Below are 16,517 nucleotides of genomic sequence, written 5' to 3' on the forward strand. Positions count from 1 at the left end.
TCGGGAGAGACCCTGAGCAGAAGGTGGGAGCTGTGTTGGGAGAGCTGGAAAATTAGAGGGTCTGAGAGGGAAGCGAAAAGGTCAGTGAGTTGGGAGAAGTGGCCCCACCTTTCCCAAACACAGCCGATTCTGTAAATCCCCATGTTCCTGGTCCACACTGGACCCACCAGTCAATAGGAGCTCAGAATTGTGCCTCAGAAATAAATATTTATGCCCACAAAACTTGGGAAGTCCTTCAGAAGCTACTTGCCGATTCTCAGCGAGTCAGACAAACTCCTCAAATGGTGGGTGCTTTCCACCTCCGCCGACCCCACTTCCGGAGCTCTCTCGCTCTTTCTGCACTGTCATTGTTCAAGCTGTCAGTGAATCGGCTGTTGCCATGTGGCCTGGAAACCTGTATCGAGCAGGATCAGACACCAATAGAAATCCAACCACGTGTGGCATCACAGCTTCATGAAGCGACGATTGGCGGAGCCAACATGCCATATGCGTGCCGTTAATAATTAAGTGTGGCAACAACACAGTGTCATGTGAGAGTACCTTTAAGAAATGGATGTTTAAGCAATGTACCTGTAAGAAATGCAGCAGCTCATATTACTGAAGTGATGTCAGAGGGTGGGTGGAGCTGGGTTTTTAGCTCAGCCATTTTGCAGTGTTTAGGTTTCAGTTTGAGAGAGAGCGGCTGAAAAGTGCTTGGCTGGTTTGCTGTGAGCTGTTTGAAAGGAAAAGCCAGTTTTGAGGAAAAGAGCTTGGGTGTGTCTGTGTTTGCAGTGAGCTGGATCTGCTGTGATCTCTGCCATGAAAGACTATCTCTGAATCATTTGGGTGATTTAAACTCATAATAGTAATGTCTTTAACCTGATGTGTTTCTATTTAAAGGTGTTAGGGCTTTTGGAAGTTTGAAGGAACATTTTGAGGGATTATTTAGTATTGTATTATTTTTGGGGTTATCTTTGAAGTAAGGGGTGTTAAGGGATCCAATGTTTATTTAAAAAGGTTAAGTTGAATTCATGGAATAAACATTGTTTTGTGTTTAAAAACCCATGTGTCCATAATTGTAATACCACACCTGGAGACCAAGCCGTGTGCTTCAAAAGCAACAATACATTAAAGGGAGAGGTTGGTTGAACTTATGCGTGCCGTTAATAATTAAGTGTGCAATAACACAGGCATGAAGCTTCGAGTGAACATGGATCTTGGTACTTCGATCACCAAAATGCCATGAAAGGAGACAGAGAATAGCCGCAAATAGAATACTGACCTTTGTATCTGGAGAGGAGAGCAATCCTGATTCAGTCGATACAAAACCTTGGTTCGACCAGACCTTAGAAAGGATATATTGGCCACGGGAGTGAGTGATGTGTGTATTCACCAGAATGATACTGGCACTCCAAGGGTTAAATTATGATGCAGAAACTAGGATTGTACTCCCTGGAACTTAGACGTTGGAGAGATGGTTTGATTGAAATTTCTAAGATACTGACGGAAACCGATTGGGTAAATCTTGAGAAACGATATTTTCTCGTTGGGTATCCAGGACTAGGAGACCTGATTTTACAAATTAGTTGTACCTGTCGGAATGAAATGAGGACACACTTTGTCATGGAAGAGGGTGATGGATGCACGGAACTCTCTTTCACAAAAGATGCCAGATCAATTGCTAATTTTAAAATTGGATATGACAGCTTTATGTTAATCAAAGGTGTTGTAGGATATGGGACAAAGGTGGGTGTATGGAATTGGGTCACAGATTATCCATGATCTCATCAAATAGTGAAGAGGCTCAAGGAGTTAAGTGGCCTCTTCCTCTTCTTACACACCCATTCACTCCTCTGGGTGGTACATTGCAGAGTTCAGCAAGCCTCTGTGATGAAACTTCTCCATGTTTCCTTGTTCTTTTGGCAATAATTTAATATCTATGATGGGTAACGGTTACAAACCCTCTGAGGGCGCAGTGGATAGCACTGCTGCCTCACAGCGCTGAGGTCCCAGGTTCAATCCCGGCTCTGGGTCACTGTCCGTGTGGAGTTTGCACATTCTCCCCGTGTTTGTGTGGGTTTCACCCCCACAACCCAAAGATGTGCAGGGTAGGTGGATTGGCCATGCTAAATTGCCCCTTAATTGGTAAAAGTGAATTGGGTACTCTAAACTTATTTTTTTAAAAACCCTCTCAGCTACGTTACTGTCCGAGAAGTTTTCCAGATGGAAGCTTGAAGAGTCTGTGCTAAGAGAGGGTAACGGCGTGAAGAATAAATGGAACTATCAGGGGTTGCATTGCAACTGCAGGTCCTTGTAAGGATTAAAAAAGCTTTTAAGTTTGAGCTGAATTTGAGTTTGAGACAGGACCTCCAGGAGTGGATATCTCTCAACTCTGCTGGAAGAAAGTCTGGACAGAATGGGAGCTGCAAAGAGGCAGGTTTCCTATACTAAGTTACAGTCCGGATAACCAGGGAATTGGGACAGGGAGAATGTTTAAGACAACTGTATTTGAGTGAAAAGACCAAGGCATTATTCAGAAGAGTTAAAGGTAGAGTCAGTAGAGTGTACGAGTTAAAGAGACAATTGCAGTAACCAAATTTGAAATGGGATTGCAGCCTTCAAAGCTAAATCAAAAGTTTGATGCCATTTTAATAGTCTGGGAATCGAGAGTTAAGGCAATTGTGAGCAGTCTGCACAGCAGTCAAGAGAAAAATCCTCAAGGAGTTGGTGTAAAATCCCCTGGATTAGATTCGCTGTTAAAAGTAGAGTGGGAGCTTTGCTTAAAAGTGATTGGAATTTTTTCCCTCATCTGGTCTGGATTTGGGAATGCAAACTGCGAAGGGAAAGTATAATTATGAGAGAAGATTTTAAAGAGTGTTTTTGGGATTCAAGCTTGAAAACTCTCGCATGATAATCATCTGGGAGGGGGGGGGGGATTCTGAGGAGACAGCCACAAACATTCACTTGGCATTCAGATTGGAGTGGGTGTATTTGTCCACAGTCATTTTGTGTGCTGAGAAGGAACTTTGAGTTAATGAGGCCATTGTAGATTAAGATGTACTTTGTAATCCACGTTAATCTTAAAATCTGTGTGTAATTGTTAAATTTTAAATTTTTTTTAATTTTATTTGGGCAGCACGGTAGCACAAGTGGATAGCACTGTGGCTTCACAGCGCCAGGGTCCCAGGTTCGATTCCCCACTGTGTCACTGTCTGTGCGGAGTCTGCACATTCTCCCTGTGTGTGCGTGGAATTCCTCCGGGTGCTCTGGTTTCCTCCCACAGTCCAAAGTCATGCAGGGTAGGGGGATTGGCTATGCTAAATTGCCCTTAGTGTCCAAAAGGGTTTGGGGAGGGGGTTGTAGGGTGGCAGAGATAGGTTGGAAGTGAGGGCTTAAGTGGGTCGGTGCAGACTCGATGGGCCGGGTGGCCTCCTTCTGCACTGTATGTTCTATTAATTTAGAGTACTCAATTATTTTTTTTCCCTATTAAGGGACAACGTAGCGTGGCCAATCCACCTATCCTGCACATCTTTGGGTTGTGGGGGTGAAACCCACACAAACACGGGGAGAATGTGCAAACTCCACACGGACAGTGGCCCGGGGCCGGGATCGAACCCAGGTGCTAACCACTGCGCCACCGTGCTGCCCTTGTAATTGTTAAACTAAGGGGCGGAGTAAAGGAGGATTGGACCATAATCCAATGTTTTGATGTTTAATAAATGTTTTTTTTTCTGGCTGCTAAAACTAATTTGCGATCCTCTGACTCTTTTCCTCCACGTTTTATTAAAATAAAGTAAAAGCTATTTTGAGCCGTGGTTCCATGCTGGGATCTTCCCGTCCAGTTATAACACCAGCTGGGATCGTAACGATTTCCAGAATGACACTAGGGATGAGGGACGGCAGATATGGAGAGAGAGCAGGAATGTTGGGTAGTTGTCCTTCGAGCAGCGAAAGTCGAGGTGGAATTTAACAGGGATGTTCAAAATTATCAAGGGCTGTTGAAGAGTAAATGCGGAGAAATTGTCTCGGCAGTGGCTGAGCCTCTAACGAGAGGATACAGATTTAAGGATAAAAGAAACAAAAGAGAGAGCTGAGGAGATTTTTTATCTTTTACAGAGCAAATTGTTACTATCCAAAGCCACTGCCTGAGGGGGAGTTGGAAACAGATTCAATGGTAACTTAGTAAAGGGGAATTGAATAATACTTGAAAAGATAAAAGTGCTGGGCAATGGGGAAAGAATGATGGCCTGGGTTGGGGGGGGGGGAATAATTGGATAGAATCTTTGAAAGGACCAGAGAATGGTCTCCTTCGGTGTTGGATGATTCCGTGTTACTCTCCGGCATAGAAAGATCCAAGGACAACAGCTGTAAAACTGACAGTTTGTGCTTTGGAACCTACATGGGGCATCGGGTGAAGCGTTTTTCTTAAGAGCAGTTGTTACCTGGAGTAGTTTGGATGCTTTGATCAGCATTGTTGATTTGACTTGGCAGCCCTGGATGGTGTAAAGTTGGGGGCTTACCTAACACTGAGCCAGCCTGAAGAACTAGATCCAGCTTCTGCACCAGTATAATGTACTTCTGCATGTAGTTCCTGGAATTTACATCACCCCGTCTTAATTAACACGGCAGCAGGAATCGTATTGCAAGTGAAGGTGAATTCTAGATGACCAAAAGGTCATTGTGCACATCTTGCTCTCGCTGTGTGACCACTCATTTCATTAAAAAACACGGCTGGTCAAATTTGAACAGTGAAGGAGCTCCCGGGACAGTGCGGAACTCACTTAAACTGACAGACTCCCTTCTGCATCTGTTCTTGTACCTCCGTCTCAGACGGAAACTAAAACAGTGTTGACTCAACAACTAGTGCCATCTGCTGCCTCCCAGAGAGAGGTTTGCATTTGCATAGCACTTTTCACATCTCCAGAACATCTCAAAGCGCTTTCCTGGTAATCTAGTATTTCTCTTGAGTGAAGCCACCTTTCGTAATGGATAAGGTACAGCAGCCAATTTGCACACAGCAAGCTCCCTCACAAACAGCAATGTGATAATGTTCAGATACGTGTTTTAGTGATGCTTATTGAGGGATGAATGTTGGCCTCCTGCCATGAGAGTGTCGCTTTAAGAAATGTTTGGCTGCTCATATTACTGCAGTGATGTCAGAGGGGGTGGAGCTGGGCTGTCCTATCAGCTTTTTACTTTCGTTTTTGAGCAGGCTGCAGGGTGTGTTTTAGTTTCGTTTTCAGAGCTGGATAGCTGCAGTCACAGCCAGAAGGTGTATGAATCTCTCTCTCTAATCTAAAAACTGTAAATCGATCCTGGTGATTTAAAACTAAGAACAGTAATGACTTTATCCAAATGTGCTTCTGTTGAAAGTTGTTTCTTCTGTCTTCCGGATGTTGTTTGGGATGTTATTAAGGATTACTTAGTGTTGTATTCTTTGGGGGTTGTGTTTGAATTAATGGTTGCTAAGATGTTCACTGTATGTTTTTAAGAAGGTTAACTTGAGTTCCTAGAATTAACATTGTTTTGCTTTAAAAAATACTTTCAGATTTTCTGCTGTACCACACCTGTAGAGTGGGCCGTGTGCTCCCCATACCGCAATCTATTAAAAGTTGTGGGTCAGGTGAACTCCATGATACACCTTGGGGTTCTCTAAACCCTGGCCCATAACAGCCCATGGCTCTGATGGCCATGGAGCGTCTAATGTGGAAAGAGGCAGGAACCAATCCCTTGGGGATGAATTTGTGATCCCTGTGCACTTTCAATCATTCTTCAATATGGCCAGATGGAATAACTTGTAACTAAAATACCATTCTCTGTTTTCAGGAGGGGGATGAACACGATGGTGAGATTGATGAAGAAGATGATGATGAAGAGGAGGATGACGATGAAGGTATCTCTTCTGATTCTCGCTTATTTAAAATATTGGAGCACAGAATGAGTCCATTCAGGCCATCGCGCGGTGCTGGCTCTTTGAAAGAGCCATCCAATTAGCCCCACTTCCCCCCTGCTCTTTCCCCGTAGCCCTGTAATGTTTCCTTTTCAAGTATCCATACAATTTCCTTTTCAAAGTTATTGAATCTTCTTCCACCGCCTTTTCAGGCAGCACTTTCCAGATCACAAAAGGGTGGCACAGTGGTTAGCACCGCTGCCTCACAGCTCCAGGGTCCCAGGTTCAACTCCAGCCTCGGGTGACTGTGCGGAGTCTGCACGTTCTCTGGGCTGGGGTGGGGTGGGGGGTGGGGGGGGCCTCAGCGGTGGCCGGACCCGCGATCAGGGGCCACTGATTGGCAGGCCATTGCGATCTGGGGGGGGGGGGACCTACCTTACTCCGCGCAAGCCCGCTATGTGGGTGCCGCCGTGCGCATGCGCGGCCGCGTGGTCAGGACAGCAGGGCCCCGCCTTCAGCCTAAGCTGCGGTACACATGCCAAGTCCCTGCTAGCCCCCTGGAAAATGGAGAATCACCTCGGACTTTCGAGGAAAAAGTCCGGAGTGATTCTGACCTGTTTTCCAGCGGGCATGGAGATTTAGTCCCCAAAAGGGAGAATGCCGCCTCCTATTCCTGCTGAGGCCTAACCAGTGATTCACAAAAACATAACACTAACTAAGTCTTAGGTGTAGGCACAGTCTTGTTGGAAGGCTAGACGGCTCAAGCAACCGAGCAGAATTGTTGGGGGTTACGCGAGGACCATCTCGGCGTGTGTTCGGCGTCTCGGCACTGAAACCACTTGCTGTTATTTTACAGACGAAGAAGAAAGTGCCAAAGGACAGAAGAGAAAACGAGACACGGAGGATGAAGGGGAGGAAGACGATGATTAAGAATCCAAGCCACCTGAAGGACTATTTAGTACTGGATGGGGCGTAATAACCCCACCCCCCGCTCCCTCCCCCAACCCCCCCCCCCTCCCCCTCCCCTCCCCAACCTCCCTACCCCAGATTGATGACTGTTGGAACGTACACAGCACTGAATCATCACCGAGCCAGCAGCTTACCAATGTCTCGACATTCCTTGTATTTATAAATGCAGTTAATCCATATTCCAAAACCCACATGGAGTAGTGAAATTGGGTAGAATTTGGTCCAGTGCTTTTATGATGTTGGGGTTTCTTAGGTTTCCTGCTAAGACTATTTCCATAGCAACGAGAAGGGATGAGGTGATTTGGATAGTCATGTTTGTGAATGACTGCCTGTTGCAGCGAGGTTATAGTATCGATCTTTATGTAAGTCAAAAAGCTTTGTAAATAAAATCTTAATTTTTGGTTTGTTCTTCGATATTGCAATACCATTTTGGGTGTTATTTACAAATGCAAGATGTTTCTAAACTAACAGTTTTTTGGAAAGTTAATAAATGGTTTCTTTTAAAATAGACAGTATTCATTTTTACTCTCCGTTTCTGGGCCAGCGCAGGAAGTCGAACTCTTAGTGGACAAGAGGTTGGGCTCTTGGTGGGTTTAGTTCAATGGGAGCACTGAGCTGTGTTAGACCGGGGAGATGGTACAATCTCTGGTCCGTGCACAATTGACGTACCTCGGCCCAGTTGGCGAATATTGGTGCGGGAAATTGCCCCCGCAGCCCGTGATGGCCCACGTTTCCCCCCCTTGTGATTGTGGTTCAGTGACTACCCCCTGCCAAGAATGTGACCAAGGACCAAGGCGATGCCCCACGTGGTGCAACTGCCCCTGTCAAGACACATGCACGGATAATGGCCAGCTGGACGAGATACCTTGGAGTGAACTTACAGTCAGAGAGAACGGAATCATCCTGCTGTGAATTTACAGGAGATGCATATTAAATAATAATGGATTATGGATTCTTTGCAATCATTGCAAACGATATAACAGAAATTCTGGGAATACAGTGCCTGTTGTAGCAGCCCTGGAAGATGGATTCCTTCTTGTGCTTGACCATGCTCAATGGCTTTGTTTGATGTTTTTACTGATAATGCATGTGAATAGATGCTATTCCTACAAGTTGTACCATGTTTTCCTACAAACACTGATTTTTCTTATTCAGTAACGAAAGAGAAAATGCTGAAAAATCTCAGCAGGTCTGGCAGCATCTGTAGGGAGAGAAAAGAGCTAACATTTCGAGTTCAATGACATCGGACTCGAAACGTTAGCTCTTTTCTCTCCCTGCAGATACTGCCAGACCTGCTGAGATTTTCCAGCATTTTCTCTTTTGTCAGCATTTTGACAGATTCCAGCATCCGCAGTAATTTGCTTTTATTTCCCATTCAGCAGTTTTATTCCATGAACTGATAGATTTACCTGAGACTTAATGCATCCACACCTGACTTCTGATTTCATTTGATCCAACTTCAATACTGCTTTGGCTGCCGGAAGATGGTTTAGTTGCTGCTCAGAGTCCACAAGTCTTGATGTTCCAGCAATGTTTTGCTTTGCAGATTTAAACGGCTCTGAAATATCGACGTTTTTTTCCCATCCCAGCAGAATTGAAGCACGTGTCTCAAAGTAACAAGCTGACCCTCACACAGATCAATTTGCTAGGCAATGCACTGTGAGTCCAGTAATTCAGCCTCCCGAGAACTCATCACACCCACCAGTAATTGGGGTCGTCGTGAGCTTGTGGAAATCCCAACCCTTGCAGAGGATCACCGTGCCATGTCACATCATCATTGGAGTTAATAGTCTGGATTGACTTTGAGGAAGGGCGAAGGGGAAGCGATGTACAAACGACCTTGTATCCTTAAACAACCTTGGATAAACTACACAGACACCTAAAATAGGTGAAAGGTCTCGTGGAAGAAGCTATGAACAAAGTAGAGGTTTCCCCCAACTTGAAGCTGAGAGTTAATTATTCCCTAAAGGATGAAGCAATTCAAACGTACAAACTAGGAGCTGGAGTCGTCCACTCTGCCCCTCGAGCCTGCTCTGCCATTCAATAAGATCATGACTCATCTGATTGTAACCTCGACCACACATTCCTGCCCACCCCGATAACCTTTCACCCCCTTTGCTTACCAGGAATCCATCCAGCCTGGCCTCGTACTCTGGGTTGGAGGAGCTTCTATTGGAGGTTTGTATCATTCACGATGCTTTGGCTGTTATTTTTCTTGGCCTCGAGAGTCAGTTTGGATTTTATTAGATATAGATATAGAATTTACAGTGCAGAAGGAGGCCATTCGGCCCATCGAGTCTGCACCGGCTCTTGGAAAGAGCACCCTACCCAAGGTTAACACCTCCACCCTATCCCCATAACCCAGTAACCCCACCCAACACTAAGGGCAATTTATCATGGCCAATCCCACTAACCTGCACATCTTTGGACTGTGGGAGGAACCCGGAGCACCCAGAGGAAACCCACGCACACACGGGGAGGATGTGCAGATTCCGCACAGACAGTGACCCAAGCCAGAATCGAACCTGGGACCCTGGAGCTGTGAAGCGATTGTGCTATCCACAATGCTACCGTGCTGCCCATTGTCCATTCCACAGTGTCCATTTCCCAGGATACGGTCCGCTTCCCTGTCCTTTAGTGTCCATTTCCCAGAATATTGTCAGACTCCCTGTCCGTTAGTTTATATTCCACAGAAAAAGGTCAGATTCCATGCATTTCATGTCCATCCCGCAGAATAAGGACAGATTCCCTGTCCTTCAGTGTCTATGTCCTGGAATAAGGACAGATTCCTTGTCCTTTAATGTCCATGTCCTGGATTACGGTGAGATTCCTTGTCCCTTCGTGTGAATACCCCAGAATAAGGACAGACCCAGTCCTTTCGGGTCCATCTCCCAGAATAAGGACAGGCCTTAGGTTGGGATATCGATACTTTTAGAAATTATTTTGCTTCGATAGTGCCTTTAGGTCAAAACCTGGAACTCCTTCACTAACAGCGCGGTGGGTATGCCTACCCTGTGGACTGCAGCGGTTCAGGAAGGCAGCACATCACCACCTTCTCAAGGACAATTAGGGATGGGAAACTAATGCTGGCCTAGCCAGCGACAGTCACATCCCTTGAAAGAAGAAAAAGAAACATATTCTGGGGAACCGGATTTTAATTCTGAGCATATACCCTATTGTGAGGTAAATCAAATAACCAAGTAAATTAAATCAATTAAACTGAGGGACAAATGAAATGGATATTCTGGGCTTATTCACCAAGTCTATAACTGATCACCTTGGTGATATTGGAATGGTTGGCCAATCAATGGTCAGGGCTATGCTGGCTGTAGGCTTAAGGACAGTGGATGGATTTCCAAGACTGGGGTCCTGGAGGAGATTCCCCAACTCTAAATCATTTGTAACCTCAGGCTCCGTGATGGGAAGCTCCTGCTTTAGGCAGGAGAGAGCTGAAAACTTCTGAATCAAAGTTGAAACGAAGCTGGCCACAGCGGCCAGACAGCCACTGCGGAGGATGAATCCCCTGCGGAGGGTGAATCCCCCGCGGAAGGTCACATGGCAGCCAATTTGGACACCGCAAGATCCCAGAAGCAGCAACGTGATTAATCACCAGACGATGTGTCTGAGCGATGTAAATCGAAGGATGAATACTGGGCCAGGACATCAGGCAGAATGTCGCTGCTCTGATGGAATCTTTTACACCCACCTGAGGAGGTACTTAGGTCCTCGGTTTAAATGTCTCGTCCGAAATGGGTGTTGCACAGGGAATATCCGCCTCATTGCTGTACTCGAGTCCCTGGAGCGGGATTGGAACCATTGACTTTCTGATACAGGTGCGTGTGTGCGCTGCCCACCTGAGCCGCAACTGATGCCTAAATCTAATTTTTATCTAACTTGGCACCGACTGCTGAAATAAGTTAGTCAACGGGTAAGTTGGAGGGATACATTTATGGTTTGAAAATAACAATGGACTGAGCCCTGGAGGCCATTTGGCCCATCGAGTCTGAATGCCTGTGATTTCCCAGTTACATAGCTGATCTTAATAGTGATACCTGCAGGTTGGCATCATTCAGAGCAGAAGGGAGGGATAATGATTTGAGAGTAGGTTTTGGAGAGTCCACATTTTGGGTCACACTTTTTATTCCACTCTGCCCTGCTACCTTGCGATGAAGTGGCAGTAGCGAATGTTTATTGGCGAAATGGAACGGAATATTATTTGAACGCGCTGCACTTTGACACAAGTCTATGGCCACAGGTCAAACCAGGATGTTGGTACCTCCAAGCAAAGCGCAAATGAATAAAAAGTTCACTTTGAATTAATTGCACAATATTCTTAATGAATCTGATATCAGTAATACGATCAACTCTGTGACACCCAATGATCACTAGATATGTATTCAAATCTTGGGAGGGGGGAAATGTGTTATGTATAAAAAATGTATACATCTTCCTCGTATGGTGCAAATGAACTTGAGTCGATTATTGATAAGATGGCAGATTGGAAAACCCCAAAGTTAATTTGTGAATAAACACGTCAAACTTCAAACGTAAAATGCCACACATGTATCTAAACTCTTTGTGAGAGTTTGAAGAGATTTGTGTTCGGTATTTAAGATTTTTGTCACGTAGAATATTTCAGCAGCGATACATTTAATGATGAACCTTTGTGCACGCATGTTTATGATTATGGCTTTGCATTATCTGCCAATTGTAGCCAGCAGACTGTGATTGTGTGCATTTGGAGCCATACTGTGGGGTCTATGGCATCTCTTGGTGCAGGATGTTCCTGTTTATTGCACTGTTCTTGTTAGGCAGGAAATGGGAAGGCAACAAATGTGACAATTTAATCCTGCAGAAGTAACAATGAGAATCGCAACAGAGTCCAAGGAGTCCATGAAGACCAACGGCAGCGATAAAGAATTTTGTTAAAATTGCTCCTCCTATTCTGCCCTGTTGTACATTCCTAGTTTCATGTGTTTCACCAAATGGTGGTTGTATCCTCAATGGCCTGGGTCCTGAGCTCTGGAAATCCTTCTTTACGTCTCTCTTCTGGGCCTCTTAAGACGCTCCTTAAAACCTACCTCTTTAACTAAGTCCTTTTTCAAGAATTATAATTGCACCTATTTGGTTTAGGGTCAAATTCACCCAGTAATATTCTTGTGGGATGAGATACTACATTAAAGAGTAATATTATTCTCTCTGATCTTGATCAAATTTGATATGTAAAGCTCATGTCTTTAACTTGTCTTTGAGCATGTGGATTATAATCTGGATGTTACAATTTAGTCAATTTGCCATCTTGAGCTGGCTTTTTGTGGCTGCAGACACAATTCAGAAGAGACCGTGAGGTTTTCTGACTGAGTTTTGTGTCAGATACAGACCCCATTGTGACACAATAACTCTGCAAATGTAAGGTGCTTCTTTGCCTCGTGACTCCCAGCCCTAGTTGCTGACCAAGTTTAAGTTTCTTTTGTCTTTAAGTGGAATAAGTTAAGAAATTGGACCCCGTTGACTCTCTTCCGATCTCCCCATCCTTCTCGCACCTCTCCTTCCAACCCTCTCCCTCGCTCCGCCTCTCCCACCCCTCCATCTCACTTCCACTATATTCTTCATTCCTCCGTCACTTTATTTTATTCACTCATGGAATGTGGGCATAGCTGGCTGGGCCAGCAACCCATCAAGAGCAACCACAGTCGTAGATTCATAGAATTTACAGTGCAGAAGGAGGCCATTTGGCCCATCGAGTCTGCCAGAGCACTCTACCGAAGCCCCCACCTCCACCCTATCCCCTCATGTGGACAGGCTGAGCTGAGATTAACAATTGGAGCAGACCACGGCCATACTTGCTCCTGTCTGTACCCAAGTTTTCCATCAGCATCCAGCGCAGTTCCTAAGCTGTGGATATCTGCCTCAATTGTAACATCCTCCCTTTGTTCAGTGAGAATGCTGCATGGGGCGGGGTCCAAATCCACCGGGATCTCCCCATTCACTGCCAGCACCGTTTCAGCTTTGCCCATTTTCAAGTGGGCCGGGTCTTCTGGTAAAGACAGCCGAGACCCTACTTGACATTTGGGAAAAGCTGAAACTCCACACCATCTGTAACCTGGCAGAAGACCTCAAGCAGGAAGAGGCCATATGGAGGTTGAGAAGGTGCTGGCGAAGGTGCCTTGGTGAGTTGCTTTTATTTTCAGAGACACATTGCGCCCGCCCCAGAGGAGGCTTTGGTGAGTAGGGAGGAGGCCATTGCTTCCCACCTCAAGGCAGGCTCTTAATGGTACAGCACAGGAGGCCATTCACCCCATCCTACCTGTGCTCACTCTTGAGCTGTCCAAACAGTCCTGGTTCTTTACCCTCAGCCTTACAAATCTTTCTCCTGCAACTATTTACCCAGTTCCCTTTTGAAAGTCATTATCGAATCTGCTTCCACCGCCCTTTCAGGCAGCGTCTTCCCGATCACAACAGGCCGCTATATAAAAAAAAAAAAATTCTCCTCAAATCCCCACAGGTCCTTGTGCCGATCATCTCATCTCCGTTCTCTGGATACTGACCCTCGCTCAGTGTCGAAGAATAAAATGATCAACAACATTCTGTAATATTGCCAAATGGAAATTTTTTTTCAAATAAAAAAATTAAAAGCTTAACAAGCAAAGTCCACAGCTGAGAAAATGAGAGAAATGATTGTCCTGGTAAACAGTCACCCTGTAACTGAAACCAAATAACGTGCACAGGGGAATGAGCAATTTGGTTGAAGGGCATTCGCTCGTCTCAAGCAGAAGGTTGAATTTTTTTTTAAAAAATGCATACATATATATATAAACTGAACTGTGATAAAGTGATGCACTGTATATTTTTGATAGACATCTGAAAATGTTTTTTGAAGATGATTTCTTTATAATTTCCTGTCAAATACAGGAAGGGGAGGTTAACCTTGGAAGGCTGCGAATCGGAGCATATTGATGCTGGGTGGGATGAAATTGCAGGTTGCTGTTTTTTGAATAGCTACAAGTGAAAGGATGTTACCCTTTCAGTGTTGTGCCCAACCAAACAAATTATTTCTGTTATCACCGAGGAAGATAGTTTCTCTGCAATACGAATGCTTGGTAAATGTGCTTGGAATAAAATCTTCTAAAAGTACAGAGTAGAATGCCTTCATAACACTTGGAGAAGGGGAAATGGCTATTTCCACTCTCAATGGATTCTCACTTGGCTGGGGCCGTGTCGAGTGGGTTGAATGGCTTGTTTCTGTTTGGTTTACATCATATTACAAACGGATTTTAAGAGATCCCTTAAGAAGATTAACAATGGTGCCTTTCCACGATAGAATGTGATGATTATTAAAAGTAGAATAAGGGAGGGTGGCGCAGTGGTTAGCCCTGCAGCCTCACGGCGCCGAGGTCCCAGGTTCGCTCCCGGCTCTGGCTCACTGTCCGTGTGGGGTTTGCACATTCTCCCCATGTCTGTGTGGGTTTCACCCCCACAACCCAAAGATGTGCAGGGTTAGGTGGATTGGCCACGCTAAATTGCCCCTTAATTGGAAAAAATTAATTGGTACTCTAAATTTATAAAAAAAACAAAGAAAAAAGTTGAATTAGAAATAATCATCGTTTCAAGAACTTAAAGCGTGAACTTAGTAATGGGCCATTCAATTAGACCGTGGCTGGACTGTATCAACTCCATCCACCCCCCCCCCCCCCACCGTATTCCCTAGCTCTCAATAGCAAAAAATCCATCTGGATCTTGAAAATTTAATTTGATCAGGAGCCACCTGAGGGAAGGGAATTTCCGATTCTTGTTATTCTTTGTATGTGGAGGAGTTTTCTGATTTTGGTCTTCAAAGGTTAAGGATCTTCTTTTTTGTTCTGGATTCCCCAGTCTCTATAATCACCTCTGCCACTGAAGGTAGAAGGAATGCGTTAGTTAGTTCCATATGGCTGTAAGCAAATATCCCCAAAATACCATTGACAGATTTCTACACGACTTGGCACACAGGGTATGGCCCAAGGAAGAACTGGTTCATTTGAGGTGGAAATGCAGATTTGGATGCTGGAATTTTTTTTGAAGAATCTATTACCATTGGGAGATGGGGGCAAATTGATTTTTTAAAAAGAAGAATGTGGGATGTTTTATTCAAAACTTTATTGGTTGTTTTGGAATGTTGTGGACTGTCTCAGTTGCTGGGGTGGAATTTGTCACAGCTGTCAAATTGTGAGCATAGTTTCAGAGCAGGTTGTTGGATGTGGATTTGGCCTAGGTGAGATGGAAGTGCTTAATAAAAAGGTTTATTTTTTAAGCTTTGTAGTTGCACGGCATCAAGTAATCAGTGAAAAGTCTCAAGGAAGAGCTGGGTAATTGTAATAACATTGAATGAACACAGCTTGGTGGAGGTACGTGCTCTCTTCACTGACACCCTGTTGCTTCTGCTCAATATGGGACACAGACTGTAATTTCTGTCCACAAATGTGAGGACACACTCAGAATCTGCTTCCAACCTTGTGTCTTTGTTAATCCAATGGTATATGGGCTCATTCCTGGCTTGTTACAATCTGATGTTATGATAAAAGGTTGATTCTGAGCTTGCTGCTACAAAGGTAACATGCTGATAAAGCTGGCTATCTTATCTCTGTAGATCAATACAATTTGAATTGTTTTCCTTTTAGCCAACAACCCGTAACTACCAAGAGATTTATGTTGTTGCAGTTCTTGGTGCCAATTACCAGCATGCGCATAAAAATCATAACAGGAATTGTTCGAGTTATTCTCTTGCCTATTCCAGCAGGAAAGGAGGAGTTGGTAGAACAATTGACGAGGATTTAAAAAAATTGATAAACAGGATGCATTTGAACCCAGCAATGTCAAATTAGGAATGTCACCTGGTCTGAATGAGGTGCCTCCTTGGTTTCTGAGGAAGCTCTCTCGCCACAAACTTTCAATTCTGTCTAGATATGGGAGCAGTGCCAGAGGACTGGAGGGTTTGCAAAGGTTACAGCCCTGTCCCAAAAGGGGGGTAGGGTTAAACCCAGCATACAAAAGTTAGTCAGCCTCTCGTTGGTGGTGAGGAAACTTTTAGCGACAATAATCTGGGACAAAATCAATTGGCACTTGGAAAAGTACAGTGGCACAATGTTTATCACTGCTGACCCTCCCCCCTCCAGCGCCAGGGACCCAGGTTAAATTCCGGCCTTGGGTGACGGTGTGGAGGTTGCACGTTCTCCCCGTGTGTGCGTGGTTTTCCTCCGGGTGCTCCGGTTTCCTCCCACAGTCCAAAGATGTGAAGGTTAGCTGGATTGGCCATGCTAAAATTGCCCCTTACTTTTCAAAATGAGCAGGTTAAGTGTGGTTACGGGGATAAGGCAGTAGAGTGGGGACAGTGCTCTTTGGGAGGGTGGGTGCAGACTCGCTGGTCGAATGGCCTCCTTCTGCACTGTAGGGATTCCATGGAAAGCTAGTGTTATTAAAGACAAATTGTATTTTCCTGACTTAATCGAGTCCTTGGAAGTAACAGAGGTTTATTTTGGAGATGGTTTATTTTGTGTATCTGGACTTTCAAAAGTATTTGATAAAGTATTAAATAAACATTTGATAACAAAGTTGAAACCAATGGGACTAAATGGACAGTGCATACAGAATTAGCCAAGGGACAGAGTGTGGTAAAGCACTCCCTGCAGACAACCGGCGGTAA

At 44.8% G+C, this 16,517-nt stretch overlaps 1 protein-coding gene across 1 annotated transcript in view; it reads left to right on the top strand.

Annotated features, from left to right (window-relative positions):
* anp32b (acidic (leucine-rich) nuclear phosphoprotein 32 family, member B) overlaps positions 1-7,346 on the top strand; it is a 69,683-nt gene extending 62,337 nt beyond the window's left edge. The window contains exons 6-7 of the mRNA XM_038804057.1: positions 5,806-5,872; positions 6,726-7,346. Of these exons, the coding sequence (XP_038659985.1) occupies positions 5,806-5,872; positions 6,726-6,799 (141 nt within the window). The 3' untranslated portion in view covers positions 6,800-7,346. The remainder of the gene's footprint in view (positions 1-5,805; positions 5,873-6,725) is intronic.
* The last annotated feature ends 9,171 nt before the right edge of the window (positions 7,347-16,517 follow it).

This window comes from Scyliorhinus canicula, chromosome 8 (genome assembly GCF_902713615.1).
Source record: "Scyliorhinus canicula chromosome 8, sScyCan1.1, whole genome shotgun sequence".
Classification (NCBI taxonomy): domain Eukaryota; kingdom Metazoa; phylum Chordata; class Chondrichthyes; order Carcharhiniformes; family Scyliorhinidae; genus Scyliorhinus; species Scyliorhinus canicula.